The sequence below is a fragment of the Rhipicephalus sanguineus genome, chromosome 2 (assembly GCF_013339695.2).
Source record: "Rhipicephalus sanguineus isolate Rsan-2018 chromosome 2, BIME_Rsan_1.4, whole genome shotgun sequence".
In the NCBI taxonomy this organism is placed as follows: Eukaryota; Metazoa; Arthropoda; class Arachnida; order Ixodida; family Ixodidae; genus Rhipicephalus; species Rhipicephalus sanguineus.
In genome coordinates, this window is record NC_051177.1 from 30538659 (window position 1) to 30563423 (window position 24765).

General features: G+C 47.0%; 1 protein-coding gene across 2 annotated transcripts in view; it reads left to right on the forward strand.

Annotated features, from left to right (window-relative positions):
- Nucleotides 1-1075: 1075 nt before the first annotated feature.
- The window catches only part of LOC119382636 (restin homolog), a 107637-nt gene continuing 83947 nt past the window's right edge, over nt 1076-24765 (forward strand). Inside the window, exons 1-7 of one of the 2 annotated variants that reach the window (XM_037650424.2) lie at nt 1076-1311; nt 3578-5884; nt 9922-10100; nt 11635-11705; nt 15189-15245; nt 16591-16671; nt 18179-18310. In XM_037650424.2, the coding sequence (XP_037506352.1) occupies nt 1303-1311; nt 3578-5884; nt 9922-10100; nt 11635-11705; nt 15189-15245; nt 16591-16671; nt 18179-18310 (2836 nt within the window). In that variant the 5' untranslated portion in view covers nt 1076-1302. The remainder of the gene's footprint in view (nt 1312-3577; nt 5885-9921; nt 10101-11634; nt 11706-15188; nt 15246-16590; nt 16672-18178; nt 18311-24765) is intronic. The other variant, XM_037650426.2, reaches the window with a different exon arrangement.

Sequence of the window (24765 nt, forward strand, 5' to 3'; positions counted from 1 at the left end):
GGCGTTGCATCATCGGTCTTACTCAACTCGCGCAAGGCAACATCGCTGGGAGTGACATTGTCTGCGTAAACCAATTTCCAACAATGGAGCATTTCGCATATTTCTGGGAGCGTGGTTTCGCTCCAAAAGAAAGGCAAAACCGCGGTGCTGTGGCGCAGCCAATCGAGCTCTCCGCTTTGTCTGGATACTCTTCGGTTCTGGTAGACACGTGTTTAAGAACGTTGGAAATGCCGGAAATGGAGGTGGGGATGGAAGGAAAACACAGGTATGATAAACACGACAATTTTATTTATTTATTTATTTTTATTTAATTTTTTTTTTTAATTAGACGAGGCGGAGAAGCAACAGGTTGGAGATATGGCGAATTTAGGTTTGCAACGCATTCGCTCGTCCGTTACGCCGGCACCTGCGTAGATCATGGAACGCCCACAATTAACAGCTCAATTCTGACTACCGCAAGGCTGTGGGAACTCAGTTTCTGTACCGCGACAAATTTTCGGAGCGCTCGGTGTTCCCCGCCGACACGCCCTCAACGCGTCTGTCCGCGGCGTGACACGTGCACGGTAAACGACGAAGCTCGTAGCGTTTTATGTAGCAAGCATCGCTGTTGGGGTGACGCGACCTCGCACGCGGAGAAAAGAAAGAAACCTTTGTGCAAACGACAGTGCACAGACCTTTCTTCTCAGGCCGCTTCGCTGAGCACGGAAATCCTATGCAGCTGACTCGGCAAGCGGTTTCTCTCTATGAGCGCCTAAATCCTACCGAAGCCCAATTACGTAAATGGCGAGTTTCGTCAGAGTCAAGAACTCACACAGTCCAATTAAGATAGATCATAATTTTCTTCACATGCTTACGTTGTATATCTTTCGAGTTAATTGTCATGAAAAGCTGTGACAGTTGTAAACTCATTCTTACATCGGATGCGTGACAACGCCCTGCGCATAAAACAGCGGTAGCATTTATCAAAGGCGCGCATTCATTCGTACCCACAAGTCCTTGCGCGTCCACCGACTGCAGCAGCAGCGCCTCCGCTCCCGCCACCTGCCTCCTCGCCATTTCCTCGCTGGGCCTGCCTCTCCACACGGTAAAGAAAAAACGAAAAAATGGCGAAGAAAGCATCGCAAGACTCGTAGCAACGTATGCGTATTGCTTGTGTGGCAACGATGTGTGCGCTGTAACTCGTTTCGCTCGCCTCCCTCGAAGCTGCGAGGCGAATTAATTGCCGCTACGTCGTGAATATGTGCCCGTGAAAGTGTGTTTTGATTCGCGCGCGAATCGGAGGATACCGTTGATCCGACCGCAATGGCAGAGGTGAGTGGAGTCGGCGCAGCGGCCGCTGCACACACGCTCCGTTATCACATGTTGGCGCTCACACGCGCCGTTGTTTTTCGCTGAGCGTCTTCGTTTAAGAGCTTGCTGGGCTGGACAGTCGTTTGTTGCTGCGCGCCGCTTAGGCTTTTCCTTGTGGAAACTATGATGATGTCTGCCCTCTTGCACGGGGGACCGCATCATCACCGCCAACGTTGTCACTACCTGCTGCTGGTTCCCCGTTCATCGTTTTTTTCTTTCCTCGTTTTACGCTGATAGACTTCGCTACGCGTAGTAATATTGTACGCGTAAGACGCGCTCACGCTCACCAAAAGTTGAAACAAGATCTGCTTCTTGGGGGTGTGGCACCGGCGCGAGTAGGAAAACGCCTGCTGCTCTTCGGCACCGAACATACGTTTTGCGAGATCGCGCGTCGCGTAAAATCACCCGTTGTTTGAGCGTCATTCGACTGCGGGCGATGATGACTGTGGCTTAGGTGATCTTGCTCAAGCTGCACACCCGTTTTAATTTTCCGTACAGTGCTCTTTTTTTTTTCATTTCTGGGCCAAGCGGTCCGGTTGTCGACCGCACGGCTGCTTGCGCGAGAGTCACTCCCGATCAATAGTCTGTCGCCTAGCTGACTCCGCTGTAGATTCGTGAGCCGTATCGTGACGAGTTCGATGGACAATGCCGCGTGCGGTTGCGTTGTTAAAAGTGAAGATATCGAGACGCACGCAGAACACGGCGCAGGAACGCGTTTTCCCGAGCCTTCGATCTGCTTGTGTTCGAGAAATCAAAATACTGTACTTGAATTCCTGCGCCTCATATTTATGAGATTGCTGGGCGCACGGCTCTGCCCGATCGCGACACCGTGTCATTCGTTGGTTTCGTCTTCGACAGTTTCCTGATGGTAAAGTAGATCAGTGCAGCCCAAATAGTCACCACACTGTATACTATCTGGCTATCTGGGCGCGCGTGTGAATACACAGAACCAGTGCAGTACCGTTTCTGTATAGCTTATATTTTGAGCAAAAACCTTTTAATCTCCCATTTTACACAGACGTGGAAGCTGTACGTGATCGTGTTCCTTCATGGGGCTCCACGGCGCACTTACTTCGAGGAAGCAACGCGACAAAAAACGTGTGCAAAATGTCAAATAGCTATGCCTTCGAAAACAGCAGCGGCAGTGCGCGCTTTCGATGTGAATGCGAAATATGGATCCTGATCCTGTGCGCCCTTTTGCCCTCCTATCTCCTTGCATGTGTGGGGATACAAAAAATCGGGTCGCGCGAAATAAATCTCGAGAAGACATTGGTTACAGAACCGAACAACCAGAATAAACAACGATCTACAACAGCTGCACGGCTGCGTTTGCGTTGACACGTGTGGTGCGAACGTCTTCTTCCCGACCGTGTTCTCGCAGGCCTTACGTATGCATGCACTACAACGCCCGCTCTTCGTTTTATTTTGGACGTCCCACTGTACACGTCCTGCACGTATACGTGAAACGGCGCACCTTTCCCTTCTGCGTCTGAGGGCCTCGCCTCGCACGTCGTATTGTTCGCAGCATGCGCGTGCGGGCCCGCCGCACGTCTTCATTATTCCACTGGCAGCTCTTTTACTGGTGGTGTTTGCTTTTAAATATTTACTTGTTCTAAACTAGCACATCTCGCCGCGTGCTCTTGCGGATTCGTTTAATGTTGTTCGCTTCCACGTCTGAACCTCCTCACCCTCTTCTAAACTTCAAGAGCGGAGAGCTGCCCGCACGCTTAGCGCCGAGGCGAGAGAGAACGGGGATCCCCAGCGAATGTGGGTCAGGAGTGCCTGCCCTCCTCCGGAGTTGGCTCGGCAAGAGAGGGAGGGAGAAAACCCGAAATGGATGTGAGAAAGAGTCATCTGGATGGGATGGGAACACGTTGAGAAATGAAAGGGCCCGAGCGAAGGGCGGGTGCGTGTGTTTATTTTGGTGGTGGCGGCAGTGGGACCGTGTTTCCTTTTCTGATTGGAGAGGGGAGACGCGAGAGAACAGGAAAAAAACACCTCTTCTCCGCAGTAGGTTCAAAGCAGTGGCTGTACACCACTTCTGCTTGCCGGCAGCGTGTGTCTTCTGGGATGGGCATGTGAATGGTGTGGTCCTATGTGTACAGCCTGGTCACTTCAGATCACTTGTAAGCGATTACAAACTAGAGTGCATGCATTGGGATTGTGAGTGTCTGGTGCATCTTGTGCGTGTGCTTGCCTAAAAGCCCCAGTCTTTTTCCACACTCAGGGTCACAGGCCTGACACTGGACAGCAGAGGAGCTCCAAGATTGCCCGTTTCATTCCAAGACCACAGCGTGTCATTGCAAAGAAACTAGAAGACTTCACATCACTCCTACCCAAAGCCTCTTCCAGCCTTCCGTCAGAGCCCGAACCACTTCTACAGACCTCTTCTGGTTCATTCAATCGTAAGAGCACAGAAGTACCAGTTAATGAGGAGCTCAGGAGAACTCACAAGTACCTCAAGATTGGTGATCGTGTGTCTATAGGAGAGTCGAAGCTCGGCATACTTCAGTACTATGGAGAGACGCACTTTGCTGAAGGAGTATTGTGTGGAGTTGAGATTGATGACGCAGCAGGCGGGAAACACAGTGGCATTGTTGATGGTGTAGTCTATTTCACATGCCGTCCAAACCATGGTATTTTTGTGCCGGAGTCAAAAGTGAAACTGCATGTACAGCAGTCAGTGCCAACACTACCCGAATTATCTTCGCCAGCTCAGACAGAAAATGAACAGCCAGCAGTTAGACCGAAAAGTGCATCCCTTCTGTCACGCCTCCCAAAGCTCGGGTTCTCTGGCAGGGCATCAAAATCAAGGCAAAGAGAAATAGATACAACAGATGAAGTCGACGATGCGGGTGGTTATGTCACGGTTCGCAATGCTGAGGTAGTGTCATATTCAGCAGAGCGTGACGCGCCACTCTGGAGAGATGCAACCGTGTCTGGTTCTCCAGACAGTGACTCTGATGACTATGATCGCCGAGACTTGTCACTACACGATCGTGTAAGTCCGGAAGTTCTTCAGGAGCTTCGTTCTGCACTGATGAGTGAACTACCACCTCAGCAGCCAGCTCCCGAACCAAGCGCTGCACCAAAAAACGCTCTTTCCCCCATTCACGAGAATTCTGACGAAGTTGAAAACAGGTGTGCTAAGAAAACACTTTCACAGAGTCCCGAAGGAGCTGTTGGTGGGGTAGACTTCCTCTCCCCAATCGCCGAAATCATGGATGAGATGGATGAAGGTTCGAAGCAAGAGAGCCTGGGAATACTAACGGATGGCGCTATGAGAGACATTGCTGTCTCTGTTGATGGACAATCGTACCAGGGGGTTCTCCCGAATTCATTTTCTGTAGATGACGTGGCCGTCATCATGGACGAAGAGCAGCTGGACGAGGTGGAGGAGGAGCCCTGTGCCGCATCCACAGCGTTTAAGCCTAGCGACCCCCTCACTGATGACAACATTCCAATGATAAGCAGTAACGTGCTGCGAATATTGCAATATAACTTCCCCGACCAAGTAGACTACCTCAACACGGTTATGGCTCGCAGTGGAGCCATCATAACCAACGAGCCTTCACCATTTTGTCATACTATGTCTGAGACACCCTCCTCGGCAACTGACGAATCCGGCTTGAAAAGGACGTCCGACAGTCTCGAATGCTCATCAGGGTTTGCGACCAGCATCGGTTCTGTGGAGTGCGAGCTTCCGAGTGCAGCTGATGCACTGACCGCAGTCAACCTGAGCAGCCTGCAGGGCGAGGATGGCACCAGGCCCAAGCGACCCACGTCGGCCTACACTGTTCGCAGCACAGACACCGGCTTCCAGGGTGACTCCGAGATGGAGAACCAGAGCGAAGCTGGGACCGCGGTGAGCCCTTGTGAAGACAAGATGATGCGATGGTCCACCTGCAGCAGCCAAGATAGTGGCGCCGTCTCTGAGTCGGAGTTTCAGAGACGAAATCTCCATCCGGACTGCTGCCCGGACTGTGGCCGCGTCTCTTCGCCTGCCGGGAAGCGCGTACCGTCCCTCCGCCTGCAGGCACCAGTGTCCAAGGATCCCATGTCGGCCGTGAAGCAAGATGAAGCGGACGCAGATCAGGAGCAGTCCGCTAACGAACCGCTAGTTGTGCAGGGAGATGGCGCTGGAGAGCGAGAAGAGGCCTGCGAGGAGGGCAGTAGTCCGGATGCACGCCCTGCCGAGGCGGGTGGAAGCCAAGCCAGTGCACCTGAGCCCGAAACTAAAGACTCCAATCATGTTAACACGGAAAACGCGGTGGCTGAACCTGACGATACTAAGGTTGCGGCGGCAGAAAAGGTGGGCAAAGTGGAGAAGACAATGCCGAAGAGGGTTCCCATTTCCTTCCCAAAACCAGCGCCCAAAGTAGTTGTCTCTAAAGTGAAGGCAATGATTGAAGCAGGAAAAGCAGAAAGCGAGGAGACGGCGAAGAAAATTGTAAGGCAACCAAAGAAAGGTCGGTGGGATGATGTCACTTCAAAACTGGCTGCAAGCATGGCTGATGAAAAGGCAAAACCAAAGGTAAGCATAATGCTCTTGTTTATTTGAACAATATGTGCAGCATATGTTTTAGTTTTGTGCACTGCAACTGTGAGGAAATGCAGCTATGTTATAAGCATGACATATCGTGGATGTTTGGGTACACTGGATTCGAACCATGGGAAACACAAGGTTCGAAAGTTTTGTATGAAAATGTTAAAAACAGGCACTGAAGTGTGAAGTGTGCTTTTTGTTTGCATTATAAGAGGAAATTGGGGGAGTTGGTGGTAATTCATAATTGACAAGGTACAGCACCACTTAAAAGATGAGGATAGAGAAAAGGGGTGAATTGCATTGAGCATAGAGTACTTTTATTAAGTGCACATGTACTGCAACCTGCTTGGAGTGGCTTACATACGAGTCTATTCTCTCTTGACATTATTCTTGGAAGCTGGTACGAAAATCTACACATAGCTGCTGTGTATGTGCTTTCTTGATAGTTTGGGGCACTGTTGTTGTGACTTGCTCCCTCTTTAAGTCATACAGGCACTTCCTTGAAATGTTAGCACACTTTAGAAAGCAGTGCAGGCAGTTTCACATTACCTGTTCATTGTGCCGCCTTCCAATTGAGTCTTGCGAAGTGGGTATTGTGCAACATTGAGCAGGTGCAGCTTAACAGATGACCCATTCAAACAATTGCAAGCCGTGCTTGTGCTTTGCGTAGCGTGTTATTAGGCATAGCCCAATGTATTGTTTACTTTCTGCATAGATTATGCACTGACACCAGTGTGCACGCCACTGACCGTGGTATTTTCTAGCATGTATTCAGGAACTGCAGCTGTGTTTGTGGCTCTCGAAATACACAAACACAGTGTTCTTGCAAGGAGAGAGATTTGCTTTTGTTGTGGGAGTATTAATGGGGCATTACATGCTGTCGCTGCTCACATAACCTTGAGTTTTTGCTCTAAATAAAGGATTAGTTTGCTAGAAAAAATATCGAAGGAAAAAGATGCGTAGAGTATACACGTTGAAATTTGGTGCACCCTCATAACGATGTCATTGATTTTAGAAGCATTGGTGCATCATGTCGTTACGTTACACTTGAAGTTAAGTAAAAATGAGCGTGATAACTTGTGGAGCTCCCTAACATTGAAAATAACCCAAACGCAACAATAAAAAAAACTGAAAGCCATAATTTTGCAGTGAAATGAAGCTTTCAGTATTTGAGAAGGAGAAAAATTACTTTAATTTTCTTCATTAGTGTGCAGTTTATTTTGAATGAATAAATGCGGAGATTATTTAGAGAAGTCATCTGGTGGTCTTGACTGATTTATTGCATATTTGGCTAGTCACATTAGAGCAATTCAGCAGTGCTTGAAGCGATGTCTAAGGTAGCAACCAAGTTTTAGAGTACGTGTAAGTGGGGTCAAATGGTGGTAATGACAGGCAAATGACAGTTTGACTCAGTTCGTGTTCCAATGCAGCTTTGAAGTGGTACTTAACGACCATGCTAGCTCTACAAGAGTTCTTTAAATGGCCACTAGGACTTGCCATTAGTGTTTTCTGTCAGGGTCCTTTGATTGTGGAGCCGTGATCCCCAATATCTCTCACAGCATAGGTTGTGGTGTCGTCGTCAAGCACCACCGCGGGTTCGAGCACTGGGAGCTTCATGCAGGTTGCCGCGTCCTCGTTCGTCCCGCGCCCGTGTACTGTTCGAACTGCTGCGCGCGAGAACTCGGCCCGTCACCGCGAAGGCACGGCGAGCCATCGCGCGCAGCGAGGGAGGCCCTAGGCGACACTCTCCAAATCAGTGATTTATTACGGGGGATTTTAATACAAGAGAACAATAATTCGTTACAACCAATCGCACGTAAGATAGTTACACAGGACACCAATTAGCTAATACAATTGTTACCAAATGTGGCCGCGAATGGCACACCCACAAAACGAACAAACAAAGAAAGAACCAGGTTTGGAGAGCCGACCTACCCTTCGGCCAGCGCTCCCGCGATCCCGCACCCCAGAGCAGAAGAAAACAGAACAGACATAGTAACACTTATAAGGAACATACGGTGCACGATCGCGAGGCGCTGCCTCGGGACTTCGAGACCGCGGAGGGTAGCGCGCGCCCGCTGAGGCCGGAGCCCCGACAAAACGACGTAACGGCCGGCCGGCGGCGAAGAACAAAAAACAAAGGATCGCCGCCGGCCGGAGCGGCCCAAAACGCGTACGCACCCTTCGAACCTGAACCTCCCGAACCTGAACCTCGGCGCGCGCCCGCCGCTTCTAGGCGAGCGCGAGCAAGGTCCAAATCCCGCCAAAATTGGGCCAATCGGCCACCGTGTTTAACCTTCGAGGGCGGGGTGGCAGCAAAGTGACGGCGATTTATGGCCAGCTGCCACCCGTCCGGTCGAGAGGAGAGAGACACGGGAATTCTCCAAGGGAAGATGGCGTCGAGCCACTGGCGCGGACGCCTGAATTCCCACAAGGTGTTACATTGGCATAGTAACGATGATTACGATTGGAGGTGCATTTTATTGGTACCAAATTAGGAACAAAAGTGATATGAATTTCTGTGTTTAATTACATCATTATCCTGTCGCACAAGGCCCACTCCTCCAGTTTCATGCTTAACCCTTTCACACGCTATGTACACAATTGTGTACACCCCTTGTTTTTGCCATTTGTAGCAACTAGGAGCTTAGAGAGAGCAAGATACATTGAGCATCGGATGAAATGAAGCTCCTGCATAATAAATCTGTCTTCATTTAACTTCATTTGGCAGTGTACTGTTGTATATGAGCAGTTTTCTGAAGTCACTGCACTGTTTGACGAGTAGTTCGACGTGCCCCTTCCCACGAGCCACGTCAAAAGTATAATTTTTCTTTGCTCCAAATGGACATAAACGAAAACGAATTTGCACTATATTTCTGGAGTAAAATTTAGTTCTATTAATGCAAGAACGGAGCGTGAATGACTTCACAATAAATAGATATTTAATTACAATTGAATTGGAATTAATTACTATAACACACATAAATTAATGCATTATGACATTGTTTTTGTTGTAATAGAATGTAGAGTGTCTTGAAATAGCGTTGTATCGACTTGACGCATTTACAGACAGTTTTTCATATGTGGCGTCAGAGAGGGTTAATGATTTGGAGAATGAATGTTTCAACAACGACTACTTGCATCACCTTTTCCACCAAAGCAGTTAAAGCTGTGCATCCGCAAATGCAAGTTTCACCTATGAAATAGTCGGGTGTTGAACAGACCCCACGAGAGTTTCCTAGGAGCCTCCAGTGAGAGTTGTCTAGTGTCACCAAAATCTTTTATGGACTTTCATAACCACCGGCGATCCCTACTCAAAAAATGCAACAGAAATTTCAGCGTGTGCTCTTTCGGCCACACAAAGTGAGCAGAAACTCTTGTCACCTATGGCAGGGGCCTCAAACACATGGCCTGCGAAACACATAGCCAGCGGCCCAGCCCACACATGATTGTCTTCATCCCATATTTTTTTTTTCTTTAAAAGTATTCATGGAGCTAAATAGATGTGACAGGTCCCAAGCATTTTTTTCGTGAGGCACCCGATTCAGTCACCATGTGATAAAACGTAACCATGGAACTTATATTTCAGATTCGGTGTCCAAATTTGACGAAGATCAGTATCGATATGTTTCTCAAAATCCAACATCAAGTCCCCTTCAGAAATGACCCATATATCATATATGTGAAAGACCTTTCAGATGGCAACGTTAGCTGATATTTTGTTCAAACTCCCCCATCCCCTACCATCCCACTCCTACCTTCCTCATCCTTGCACATGGGGAGACTAAATTGCATGGCTGTGGCCCACCAGCTGAGGTGAGTTTGAGACCCCTGATCCATGGGAACGTTTGTGTTGTTCATAACAGCCATGGCTTAATAGGTAGTGTCAGCAGCTGGGAACTGCTCCCTGTGAACGTTTTGAAAAGAACGTGATAACAGAACAGCGGAATGCATCACTACCCGTTAACAGATGTTATCCAGTACAGTCTCGGCTTCTTTTTGACGTTATCCTTCCTGCAATGCAGGTGAAAGAGGTGAAAAGCAAGGTGTTCACCAACCTGGAAGGGGCCAAGCAGCAGGTCACCCGGCCCACTGCTCTGCCACCAACTCTTCGCAAACCGATGCGCAGCACATCCTCCAGGGGTAGTGTCCGAACCGAGGCTGATGCATTGACACCGACGAGTGAACGCCACCACGAATCGCCGTGAGTTTGTAGAGCTTCTTTCGTAGATACACAAAGAGCTAGGCTTGAATGGCTTAAGGGCCATATTCTGAGTTGGCGATATCGTCATATCACTTTCGGTGCCCGCTGATGGGCTGGTTGAGGAAATGGGGGCAAGTGGTCACTTCTTGAAAGACGTGGCACAAGAGTACAAACAAAAAAAAAGGAAGGGACAAAAAGAACGCTGGTGCTGTTTCTGTCCCTTCTTTTTTTCTTCTTGTTCGTAACCTTGCGCCACGTCTTTCAAGTAGCTATGCACCAACTAGCCCAATGTAGCATGTTAAGCAGTCATTTCACGCGTGAGATTCTACCTCACGCAAAGCGAGACTTTCGCCTCAAGTGGTCGTCTCGGAATACAACCCTCGGGCATCGTTATCTGTTTTATGCTGAGCAGGCAACACTACAAAAGCTTGGCAAGTCGTGCAGTTGTGAAGCCACCTTGCGTAGTTTACAGTGCACTTGTTTGCCTAGAGTGCTTCTCACAGCGTAGCCATTACGTGTGTAGTGACTACAGCTTGTGCATGTAACGTGTCAAACCATATATTAGTTGGTGGCCCAAATCCACCATTTGTGCCAGTCTACTACAATTATATTCATCTGTGTCTCCTTGCTTCTTCTACCCAAATGCAAGCCAATCGTGCCAAACTTCTATATTCTTGCCTGTTGGGGTGGCAATTGTTCATTATTGGCCCAAAACGGTCCTGGTCTGCCAAGTAGTCCTTGGTACAAATTGCTATCTGATAAGAGTGATTGCCCCTGGCGCTCACAATAATGTAAAATAATTCAGCATGCAGGTAAGTAAAATGTGGCTCGCTGCTACCAAATCATTCTGCATACTGGGGTACGACAAACTAGGTGTTTGAGGCAGACTCTTCGCATCTTGGCCATTTATCGGTAAAAGGGAACCAGCTGTTCAATCTGTGTGATTCCAGATTAGGAACAGAAGGAACACTAGGCAAGAGTGCCAAGGCCATTTACCTTTATGTGAAAACTGTGAACTATGCTGTCGAAATTTTATCACATTTACTATCTGCCTTGTGCCATCAGACTTGATAAAAGGTCTGGGAGATTCCAGGTTCAGAAGCGACTCCAAAGACAATAGACCAAGTATATAGGGTGAATGCCCTGTTTTTACATGCTTGTCCATTGGCCTTGTCTCCTTGATACTATGTGGACATCACTAAGGGTTCCATATACCAGTATTGAGGAATATTGCAGCTCGCCTCTATGTATTTAGCAAGTACGTTGTACTGTTGCAGGACACATTACTATGTTGCAAACAGGACCTTTTATTACACGCAGCTTTTATTAGAGAGACTAACATGCATGATGTGCAAAACCCAAAATTTATTTTGTGTTCTGTATATGTGCAAAATTGGCCTGCTGTTTCTTGCAGTCCCCTGAGCTCCCAATTATTTAAATGTCAATTATTACAATCACAATTATTACACACTCTCAATTACTGCAGTAAATCTGCTTGATAGCCACATAATCTAAGATGCACATATGTTTGCAGGGGCGGAGATTCGTCAAAGGATGACACCGCTGAAAGTACCACAACAGCGCATGACAGCTCTATCATGAAAGGTATGGAATTTAAGTACATTCCTTAATTTAACTAATATTTGCTCTTTGAATGTTCAAAGCTTGACCAGCCAGACAACATTTGTGGCTTTGTGTTACAATATGTAGCTGCGTGTTGCCATGTCAGTAGGCGCAGGTTGATGATAGATTTTATCACAGCATAGAATCGATAAGCTGTCAACATTTAATGCTTCTTAGAAGTAGTAACTTAAGAGTTATAACGTGGCCCATTGAAGTATTAGTTCCCATCCACGAGGGTAGAGCTTTAGCATTTTCTTTCTTTGTCTTTGTTTAGTTGACAGTTGGATATGCAAAAAGAAAATGCTATAACTAACGTTCAGCTAACTTTTCAATATACTAGATAATAGTACACTAGACAGAATGTAGTCAATCTTTAATATATAACAAACACTGAATGTAAGGAATGTCTGTCACCGACATTAGTGGTACACAACAAATACATGCTTATAACGAATATCAGACGTAACGAAGGTAGTTTCTTGTCATATGTGGCTTCATTACAATGACGTTTGATTGTATCAATTGTTACTGAAAATTTAAAGTCTTTTCATGCTAGTAGTAATCATGACTGTTTTTGTGTGCTGTATAGAAGAACAAAGGGCTGTGCTGCCCACAGAAGATGCACAAGTGTCAGATTGGAATTTTTCAGCTTTTGTCCTAAATGAGTGTGTGTGTTATCAGTGCACTGTAGTGGCTCATTAATATGGACACTTTGGTTCCTTACCAATATCGCTTGTAAAGCAAGTCATCCATTACAACGAATCTTGATTAAAAACTAAACATTTATTGAGAAAGAGGAAAAAATGCTTTAATGTGCCTTTCTGCACATTACATTGATAAATGGAATTTAGATTTGAGCAGATTTCATCCAACTAAACTAAGGTCCAAATGTTCTAAACATTAGAAAATATGCTGGCTAGTTCAGTGGCATGGTTAGCGATCTATTATTACATATGTTGCTATGAATAAGTTTTGAATGAGGTGCCAGTGAGGGGAGTGTGTCATGGCCTTATGATACAGTTACTTGCTTCATTGCCGGTATCGCTTTGGCTGTCAAGACATGAACAAACAAACAAACAAACAAACAAACAAACAAATAAATAAATAAATAAATAAGTCAATAAATAAATCAACAAAAAACTGCACAGAACTCCTGCTTATTCTTTATGGGTGACGTTGTGGGTAACATTGTCATGACTAGCCCAGTTGTTGTACGACATTATTAAATTTTACTTGTAGGCATGACATCACATTAATGTCGGTGATAAATGGTTACATTTATTGCAAATGTGTCCCAACCTTCACGTTTCTTAATTGTGATGTGTGGTTGTGAAGGAAATCTAGAATACACATTTTCTACACATTCTAAAGTGTAGTGTTCTTTAAGTCCTAAAGCTACATAGTAGGAGATGGTATTCAATTCATACTGTCAGTGTGCCGGGTATTTCTATAAAAAGTTTGAGTGATATTTAAAAATACTGATCTAAAAGTAAAAGTGTGGTTCTGTTGCATACATACCAATAAAACTTGCTGCCGGGCGAGTTGGTACATACTTGCAAGGAAAGAATACTGATGCGCACACACATAAAAACACAGACTCAGGAGACTCGTCCGAGTCTCCTGAGTCCGTGTTTTTATGTGTGTGCGCATCAGTATTCTTTCCTTGCATACATACCATCTGCAGTGGTAGCAGCTATGGGGTGATGGCCTACACGTTTTGATTAGTCTCTGCCTAACGAAAATCTGCTAATAACGTTAAGCTAGGAAATGTAGTGAGCTCCTTATAATTTGGAAATTGGAGCCACCTCTTTGTAAAAGCCACATGAGCTGCTGCATATGGAGTCACTTGTAGAGCTGTATCGCGACAAATTCCCCGGTTTCGGAACACGCAAAAGTGAAACGTGAAAGTGAAAGATCGTGTGACTGCACCACTTGAACCCCTTCAGGCGATTTTGCTGCTAGCGTCACTGAGAGGTAGACAGCCAGCATTGCACCATTCTACGTTGAGACTGTAGCTACACGATACTGATAATGCTGCCAAGTGTTGATTTCCATTCGTTCTGTGATGTAGGCAGTAATATCGCCATGAAGAGTGTGGCTATGAGCGCTCCTTTGTGTCCAGTTTCAGTTTTGCATGCTCCGAGACCAGGGAACTCAGGGGTTCTAGGGGTACTCACATTTTTCCAGATCTAAATGTTATGGTTTCTGCAAAGAGCTGGTTCAAACTTCGCAGTTGTGATGAGTTCACTAAATTAATTAGCTTGAAAGTTATTCAATATATTTTTGTTAATTGAAGACTAATTACCATATTTAAACTCTCACATCATGGCTGTCACCAGTGATGGCATGTCACCAGAGGAACCACCCTTTTATTTCAAAGTGGCTATTTCAAGCATTGCTTAATGTATTCGTGGAAACGCCCTGTACATCTGGATCGCTAGTTCCGTCTCAAATCGTATGCAATTCCGAAGTCATCTTGAAAGTGGGCTCATGGATGGAGACTCCACCTTTGCTCTGTCATTGCATACATACTGCACAAGAATTGCACATAATGATGAGGTTGACGAATGCAGTTATTGAAGCTGACTGCCAGTAAAGCAAGTTCTCTAGGCGAGAATTTTATCAACTGCTTTTGATAACCATGATCTGTAGGCTTTAGACAAATGGGCTAAGGCGGCACAAAAAACTTCCTTATCAACATAATGCAGTGAGTTAGCTTGGTTTAGCTAAGGTGCATTATCGTTATAATAAGCTGGGCGATGTGTTGTATCATGCGCAGCTTATACACAATCTGATGAAACATGTAGTACTTGCATTGTAAAAATGGTTTTTGTTGTTTGATGATGTTTTGCCATGGTATGCAGTTCTATCAATTCCATTAATTAATTTTAAATATGGAATTGTAGAGACTGCATCACCCAAGACACTTGTCATGTTGTTGTAGCTGCATTTATATAATACAGTTGAACCCCTTTATAAGAGACACTGATATAAGAGACACGTGGGGTATAAGAGACACCAGTGTGCTACATAAAAGTAAGGGTTGATAGGAAAATGCATAACTTAGTACCCTGCTTATAAGAGACACCTCATATAACAGGCAAGAATTTCTCCCCCATGCGTGCCTCTTATAAAGGGGTTCAACTGTAAAGGTTGCAATCCCTATTTTTTGCTCTTCCGAAACGCAATATGAAATAATGTGAGCCATCATGTGCAACACCTTGATATTAGCACATTGACATGCATTACCATAATCAGTTTTCCTCCTGAGGAACGCCTCATGCACGTTTGAAGATTTCCGCATTATTTTTCTTGTCTTTCCCGTTGCACTCATTTCACACCCTCAGCTTTTATTCGACTCATGCGGGCAGCCCAGGCATGTGGTTCTTAATTTTGATTATGTTGCTATAGGTGTAACTGTGCATCAAGCAAAGCTGCTGTTTGCTACTTAAATCCATTCTTTAGGTGGTGATGCTGCGTCAGTTCACTCCTCTGGGAAAGGAGCTGCCTCGGTCAAGTCCGGTGAGTCACTTGTTTGTCGCTTGGCTGTGAAAGGCATAAAAACTTAGCATTTGTTTCTGAAAGAGCAAATTAGGAATTACTAGTTGTGAGCTGCGTGCAAACAGTTGAGGATTGCAGAGTACAAGATCAGCATTTGCCTTGCTCGTCTTGTGTTTCCTCTAAGGTGTCCTCATCTGTTTGCATTGTCTCTTGTCTTAACAGAGACTTCTTTGCTGCATTTGCTCTTTTCCTGAAAACCACTGGTCTCATTCGAAGATGGCTTTACATGACATCTCTTGTCTTTTGTCGGTGTTGCATAACTTTTACATTTTACACATTGTAGTAGCAGCAGAAGCTATCTTGGTTGTTGTAATGCAGCTGTATAATCAATGTCGACCTCCCACACCCTCACACATTTTTTTTTCTTCCTAGGGGAGGCGCCCCTAAAATCCTTTTAACAAAACAAACTGCTGTTAGCACACTTCTCCTTAATTGTCTCGTTTTTGTCATGTTTGCATTTTTTAATGTAAGTTGTAATAATGACTCAATCTCAAAACATTGTTCAGACTGTCTGGTGTATACTGGGTTATTCTGAACTCAGTAGGGTGAGTGGAAGTGGATACTCTACCATAATCCCAGCATGCATTAACACCTCCAATTCATTAACACTTGAGGTTGCGACAACTGAAAGACAGGGATGCAAAAAAAAAGTAACATCCATTAAAATCCACATTCTTGCAATTTTCTGACATTTCCTCTGATCACAGTATGCCCGCCATGTTAACTACCCATGACATTAATCTGTGTAACATAACAAAAAGGTTCTGCCAGTAGCTAAGTACACCTCTAGCCACTTTAGCTAGAAGCGGCTTATTATTTGCGACTGTCATCATCATCATCATTGTCGTATTTGTTTGCAGTGCTGCTTGAGAAAGGAGATGGCAGTGGCTACAGCACTTATGCCGTATTTTTTCTCTAGGATTGCCAGCTACTTCTGCCGTGTGCCATCAAATATTCCACTCTCATCAATCTATCAATCCTAGGCGTTTCTTTAAACCACTCTTCCTACTGCATTTCCTTTCCCTTGGCATGCACTCAAGCTGTTACTCTGATAGACCAACAGTTTCTTCAGTTTTCGCCTGATGTGTTATGACCTGCTTATTTTGACTACTTGCCATTGGTCTCTGCTAGGTTATCACCTACTGTGTACGACTTACATTTCATACTGTTATCCTTGTGTCCTTCAATGTCATGCCTATACGCTATTCTTTCCCATCACAGCTGCAGTGTCCTTAGCATCTGTTTGCATTTCTTTCCCATCCACCAAGCTTTTGCCCATCTTACCAATCGTGCATCGTGCTTTCAGCCCTCTCAGAGCGCAAGACCAAGCCTGCTCCAAAGCGTCCAGACTATCCAAGGCCGTGGAATACAAGGCCGCCCACGAAAGGTAGGCCATTGCGACCATTACATATCAAACAGGAGAGATTTGTTTCTTTTACGCGGAGAGTCTGACCAGTGCTGAACCCGATGCTCACCACCAAGTTTACAAGAGAGGCCCTTGGTGAGACAGCACTGGACACAAAGCGTGTTGCAAGGCCACAACGAGATGTGTGTCATGCTGCTTGCTGTAGGCTGGGTTGCATGTTACTTTTGCATATATATTTTTTTTTTTGGTCAGCCTGCTAGTTTACTTGGTTTTCTTCGTGGTGTGCTGTGTACTTAATTGTTTGTTTAGTGGCTGCTGGCTGAGAGATGTTCTTGGCTGTACACAATGCCTTGCATGTGACACGCTTTTGTGAATTTCAGTGATTTATGATGCATTTTATTTTGTACTTCACATGTTATGAAGCTTCTTACGTGGGTAGATTCAGATGACCTGGTAAGAAATTAAAGGAAATGCATTATTTCAAACATTGCAGTGATAAATAACACCTGCATAGTGTATGGCTCTCTCAGCTAAGTTGAAGGCTCATTTGCATTAGAATTTTATCTGGAGGTCACAGTTTACAGAGTGTGCATTTTGTTCAATATCACATTGGAATGGAGTACCTGCCAGGCCCATTCAAAGTAAATCAAGACTTGATGTCGTCTGCCGCAATGCCAATGAAAAAAATGGAGGTTTTACTAGTTGATGCATTGGTGGTGTTATTTGTTGACGCCGAGGCAAAAAATGCAGACTTTGTCTTAATGCCAGAAGAAAGTCTGATGTTATACCCATGAGAACAGAAAATTTAAAATTGCTTTTTTTTCCTTGAAGGTATGCATGTAATGTTATGTGTCCCCAGCCAAGGTTGCATGGCAGTAGAATTGACTAATTGACACGAAGTTCACTAACACAATAACTCTTTGTAGCCCTATATGTAAGGCTATACTACTATATGTATTATGTGTCTGGAGTCCCAGCTTGTTTCAGTTGTCTACACTTCACTGCACCATTATAAGTCTGCGTGCTTCGTATGGTGAGGGGCACGAAATTTTAATGGCTTAAAGACTCAAGAATATAAGTTGTTACGGTTGCTGACTGGCTTAGACACCTAATGTTGCCACCATGTAGTAAATTTAGGCATGCATATCATAGCCTCATCAAACAAAATAGTAGCTGCAATCTGTGTCCATTTGGCATGCAATGATTGAGGTCACTAGCACATGCTGCATTGCGTGTTAGCAGCTATAGCCTTTTCGTGCAGCTAAGAAACAACTGCAATGTATGGGTATTCTTGCCGTACTTTTTTGTTGCATAAATCTAGAAGTCACGCAAGCTAGCTTTGCAAGCTGTGTTGGAAACACGCGCATGCTTAAGAGAGGGTTTAGGTCGCACCTCTTTAGTTGGGGTAGCACTGCTGTTAGAGTGTCGTAGTTTGCACTAACCGGACTAACCAGAGTTCACCCCCTTCCTCCCTAACCCGCACCCCTCCCCAACCTCGTACACCTTCCATTCGGTCCGGCTGTCCCAGAGTTGGATGGGTCTAGCATGAGCCGTCCCGCTTTGGCAAGGCGGAGTTTGCCAGTGCAGCCGAAATCGCCTTGCATGCCCAAAACGGTGCACTTTAGCCCCCTGCCCTGCAGTCCTGCATCGCGGCGGCAAGGTCAGTGCAGGTCACATCTATTGCACCCAGACAGAAAAGGCAAAGCTTTGTGTGATCTACTTCTTATAATGCTCACATTGTGCGGAAGGAATGTTGCATGCTGTGTGTGTGTATGATGCCTAGCTTTTCTTTTGGCCTTTGCATGTTGGTGAAGCATGGTTTTTATTTATGGTGTCTTTCACTTTAACATTCAGTGAGTGTGGGGAATGTTCCTTGTTCTCTAGTTTCTGATGCAAGTTAGACTGGTGTGACATAATTGCATGCTGTCGAGTGTTACATGAACATATGTTTTAGGTGATCTCTTGATACATAGATACTTTAAAGGGGCCCTGCAACACTTTTCGAGCATGCTCAAAAAGCGCTGCCGATCGGTAGTCGAGGCTCCCGAGAACACGCGTGCCAAATATTATAGCGATGCGCACGGCCTGGAATTTACAATAAATTCTCAAAGTCAGCTGAAAATCGCTCCCTCTTCTCTCGACAAATGATGTATTAGTCCGCAAAATATGACGCGATTGTCGGCAGTTCCACCATTGGCTGATGTTATAATCACGATAACACCCTCATTATTACTTTCGTTGTTAATTTTGAGTTCAACAAGTAGATAATATGTATATTTATATTATGTTATCGCGTTAAAAACACCGAACAAACATTAATATTAGCACTTCCGGTCTCACCGACAGCTCGTCTGCTCGTAGTTGCGTGGTTCCGTTTTCTTCGCCATGCGCAGTGCCGAAAACGTGAATATTTCTGTGCTTTTGACCATCGCCGGTTGCCGTTGAGAGTGGCAGCCGTTCGAGTGTTGCCTCGTCAGCTGAGAACTGCATCGTCGGCACGTTCTCACGATCGATCGAGGCAGGGACGCAGCGTGTCTCTGATAACAATGCTGGCTGTTTCGTTTCTCAGCCGACGAATACGATTCAAGCGCGAGCAGTACGACGAGGCGGTGTATCGGAGTATGGGCCGAAACCGATCTCAGCTGTCATTCGTTCCAAACGAGCGCGCAGGTTTGCTTCCATGGTTGGCAGAGCGATGAAAACACTACGGCGTTCGAGGTGCACACCCAACATTACCAAACCGACGCGCAGTTTTCAAGCACGCGCGGTACACAGTGCGATCGACTCCGCTCGACGAGAACGACGCAAGCCGACCGGAAGTGGCGGCACAGACCACGTGGTTGCGCCCAGACGTCAGAGAGAAAAAAATGAAGAAAAAAACTTCGCTGGCGCTCTTGGGCGGAGCCTCGCTCCTCTGCGCTCCCTCCGTCGACTCGCTGCCTAGCTTTCCGCGCGCTCGTGGCGTTGAGTTGAGGAAGAAAGCTGCGGAACGTGATCTCTATAATTTGGTAACACCACTTAGACTTGACGGATTCGAAAAATTTTTGCGGCATATGACTCGCGAAGAGTCTTACGTCAATAATGAGACTCTTCCAATATAACTAAGAAAGGTGTTGCAGGGACCCTTTAATACAATGTCACATTATTAAATCTTGCTTTCTTCTATTGCTCATTCCATTTCGAAGCCTTGCCCTCGAATGATTGAGCCCAGAAAAGGTTCTTCGTTCTTTCTGTTTCACGATTTGGTGGTACTTTTACTAAACACCCACATTCTGCATTTCTTCAGCCGAATTGAAGCCCTCTGCAACAATACGTACTCTCAGAATATTAGCAGTGCGAATTCATTTGTGCGGTTGGTACATCTGATCAAACAGCAGAATTTTGGAACTGTTCTGTGCTTCTTCCCTTTATCCTGTGTTTGCACTGTTCAAAATTGTGCTGTTCTGAGAATATGTACTATAGCTTGTGTTTCACACATTTAAAAGCAGTACAAGGTAATGAAGCCATAGGGCAAAGAAGACAATCTGTGGACTTGCATGACATTCTGCACTTTGGGTTCGTACTAGGTCCAAGTGTAGATGAGGCACTGCTTTATTACTCCACTCCTGCGTCGTCCATCTGATTTATAATGTAGCCTCAATGTGCATTCGGGTTTCTGGTCGTGCTGTGAAAATAGCCCGGACACACCTCGTTAACCCAATGGCCTATACTGCCGGACCACCGAGGTGGTCTGCCCTGAATTCATCCCTGCCTTTGTTTGTTATTACTTGATGGACGATTCTAAAGCACATCTGTACACTGATTTTTGGGTCCACTTCCGGTCAAACTTATGTAATATTAGCACGATGTGCCTGTGACTGTCTCCAAGCTGGCCTTTTCGCCCTCTCAATTCGTGACCGCCGTGCCCACCTTGGGAACCACGTGCTGCAGGTACTACACACTGTGTCCCCGATTGCGCCGGGCCAGGCCATGGAAGTCGCGGCCCATTTGCATTACGCGTGCATTTCAACTTAAGCTCATTTTCTTTTCTTTTCAATCCTTCTCCCACGAGCCGTTGTTACTATGGTGACCACGGGCAGCCGACCTCTTCGTCTCGAACTAACGCAGCAGCTTCGTATAAGGACGTGGTGATGATGATGATGATGCGCGCCGCGGGACCGGCCCCATTTTTTGCGGTTATTCCCATCGCACTACGACGATGGCGTTTTCGCGATGAGCGCGTTGCGCGAGACGCGTTGGCCCGTGTAATGACCGCGCGTAACGTCGTATATACTGCGGGCTGGGCGTGAGCTGCGCTTGTTCCGTCTTCGCGGCGTCGGCTCCGCAGCGGCCGGCCCCCTTGAGTCTAGTTGCTGGGTTGGCGGAGTGGCGTGCAACACGGCGGTTGTTAGGAGCAGGACGAGGGCTACGAACTTTTGGGCTGGCTGGTTAGAAGCTTAACAAAATTTGATATTCGGCGAGATGTTGCATAGCTTTTGGGAGCATTAGCAAAAATAGACGTTTGCATAGATCGAGAGACACAGGACATGCGCTAAAGGACAGGACAGACAGCGTCTGGCCTGTCCTTTAGCGCCTGTCCCGTGTCTCTCGACCTTTGTGAATGTATATCTTGGTGCTATAATGTTCCCAAAAGCTGGTTAGACGCAATTATTGGGGCCTCAACGCTGAAGTGACTAGGGGAAGAAAGACAAAGGTGGGCACTATGTGTTAACGTCTTGGAAATGGGCTGGTTGGTGAATACTGCTTATTGAACGGAGGCGCCGTGTTTGTCTCCTCTCGTCTTCGTCCTTGTTCTAGCGCCGTTTCTTCGTTCAATATGCACTATGTGGCCTAAATTGTCTACTGGCTGTCACTATAGTGGCAGATGGACGACTTTCAGTTCCCGGGCGCGGACAGCCTGGACCAACGTTACTAGACCAGGTAGTAACGTTGGCTTGGACTGTATATACGAACGATTTCGGTTTCGTGCGCGCTGACGTCGAATTAACGCTTTCATAAAAGACCGAATACATGCGTGCGAACATTTTCATGCGTACAAGCGTATTGCGTGCTGTAACAAAGTCAAATTAGCGCAGGTGAAGACGGACGCACAAAAACGAGGCAGGAAAGGACAGGAAACGCCTGTTCTTGTCTGCCTCGCCTTTGTGTGTCCGTCTTCATCTGCGCTAATTTGACTTTGTTACAATGCAAGACCAACTAGTTCAACAGTATGTCCCACTATTGTATACTATCCGCCGCGCGCTTCTGTTAGCGCACTGCAGCCCGGGCAAGATGGCGGAACTCGAGGCGCTTCGGGCGCTTCTGTAAATGACCGATTCGACGTCACGCCGACATCGCGTAAAAGTGAAAAATGCTTGGTAGTCTTATAACACGGATTCAAGTGTATACTCATCGCCCAGAGCTCTCGTCGGGGCATTTGAGCGTCGTGGGCTCGATCGCAGTTCTCGAAACCGGACGGCTCGATAAGCTTCGAAATCATGCACGCGGAGGAACGCGGTTGAGCGAACGCGCTCATTTTCCTAATTGTCCGAGAGAGCTGTGCATTCTAGGTCACGGCGTGCATATCCCTCTGCAAAGCCCGTTTTTATTACGAAGATTGCTCCACGCTCCGGTACATCTTCGAATATGTAAGTGTGTTCTGCGTGCGTGCCGATCGGGCTCGTGTTTCGCGCTTCTCTACTGCCTTCCCTGCAACGTGGAAAAAAGGGCGCCAAGGAGGGGGTGTGGTGCCTCTTGGATACTCGAGGCCTTTCGGTGAGATTGTTACGATGAAGCGCGCAAAATGCGTTTCTTGAATGCGAGAGATATCTGTTACGTTTAGGAGGGGTGCGACGTGCAGCCTGTCTACACACGCCCCTCGCGTTAGGTCGACGACTCCTTCAGTGGGTACAGGAGGGGGCAGCGCCGTTGAGTCGAAAGCCGATGCCAACTACCCGGCCGCTCTCATTAGCCCGCTTTCACGTCGTCGATTATTCTAGATAGCCCGTGCACGATATAAATGGTGTGTGCGTGCGCGTTCGCTTCGCGGATAGATCGGAAAGTGCTTCCATGAAGCTGCCTGTTTGCCTAGCGCGGCTGGATCGTTAGAATGAGGAAGAAGCCTGGGAACTCGGCCAGTTGTGGTTTCTGTTGCTCGCGTGAAGGTTCTTGTCCAAATCGCGATTTAGCTGCTCGAATTGGCTCGCAGGACCACCACGTAAACTGGAAGCCTCCTCTGACTGGGGAAATTTTGGCAAACTCCCGCTGGATCGATCCTGGCCCCTGCGGCCGCATTTCGGTAGTGGCGAAATTCTAGAGGCCCGTGTGCTTAGGTTTATTTGCGCGTTAAAAACCCCAGGTGGTCGAAATTTCAGGAGCCCGCCACTACGGCGTCTATCATAATCGTATCGTGATTTCGGGACTTAAACCCCAACTATTATGAATTAACATTTGCAAACGCACCAGCCAGATACGTCCACTCATTTCGCTGACGTCACGGTGGAAGCAGACAAAGCACAGTCTCTAGAATATTGACTTGACATTGTGCTGTTTGGTGAGCGTATAATTTGTACCAAATCTCTCGGGTGTCACTGGAGAACTAGAACGCCGTTTGGCTACCCTGGTACGCGGATGGAACAATAGAGCCTCGCGCATGCCGATGATGGACGGGGTTATACGGCGGACGGTTGGAGGGAACGCGCGCAGCCAATTAATCATGACCCGCCAAATTAGGACGAGGACATCGCGATTTGGTCCGTCGACGTCTGATGTATGTTTACAACGAGCGATGTCGGGGAGTTTAATTGCTCCATAGCGCGCGCCCTTCGTTGCTTGGCCGATACGCGTGCAAAAGTTGGGCGAATTAAAGCGCTTGGATCGTGCATACGACTGCGGCGACGGGCAGAACTCGTGCTCATTCGAGGACCCGGTAATGAGTGCGCTCTGGGTTAATGTAGCACACTTGGAATCGTGGACCCTTGCCAGCCAATGGCGGGCCGCGCTGTCTGCTGTGACGCCCAGTGCCGTACCGTGCAGACGACGACGCCGCCTGTTCAAAAGGGCGCCGCCGGCGACCCACTTTCCTAACGAGCGAACAAGAGTGGTCCTCGAAAAAAAGAAGAAATGAACGAGGAAGAATGGCTAGCCGTAATCCGGTTTTAAATGTGGCGCCTCCGTGTCTCGCAGAGCTCGCGATGGAGGGCGCCACTGCTCGGCGTCGTTACGGCGCCGCGATTCGCTGTGCGACCGCCAGGTAGCGCGAGGTTCGCGTCCGTTTTATACGTTTGTTCGTTTGATACACTCCGTGGTTTGATACGTTCTAGACGCCCTCATGGAGTAACGGCGTTATGGCGCAAGCCAAGGCGTTCACACTTACTATGTGTCCAGCAAAAGAAAGAAAGAAAGAAACAGCGACGGGGTGATGCTGGCCTTCTAGGTTGTTGACCAGGAGGCTGCATCCTTATTTCGTGTTGCTAAGGTGCCACTTTAACGCCGACACCTCCCAAAACGATCTTGTTGTTCACACTCGTCCTAGTAAATAAATATTCAGTTTGCCTGGCTTCTAGTTGTCGATTAATTAGCCTTTGTGCGAGTGCGATATGCTACCTTCCTCGTTAACTTTTCTCTTCTTCTTTCTTTTTTCCGCGCGTTACGATTATTTTTTCTTCTCTCTTTCCTTTGCAATCTCAGTTCGCCCGATCTCCTCCATCGTCTTCCATTCAATAGTTCTCATGACCATCCGCGCCGTCCTTACTTTTAAACGTCACACCGTGATGGCGAACTTGTCTTGTGAGAAAGGCACGAAGCGAAAGATAGGAGCTTCGTGTTTCCGGCCTCGCTCTGTTCGGAGCAGAAGGGACCATAGCAGTATGCAAGTGTTCAAAGGGTCATTTGCATGCTGCGTCTATCAGCGCTCACAAACAGCGCCACCTACGCGAGGGCGTCGCTCCTCAAATCGTCGTCCGCGTCGTCGCCGGAAACGATCCGATGACCGATCGAGATCCGATACAATGTTTCGCGGTCGACGCCATTGTCGACTCCTTTTTGGCGCTCCGCGCTTCCGACGGCGTCGCAGGCCACACAGTGCGGCGCCTGTTATGCGGGGTTGCGCGCGTGGATACATAACATTACGCGCCG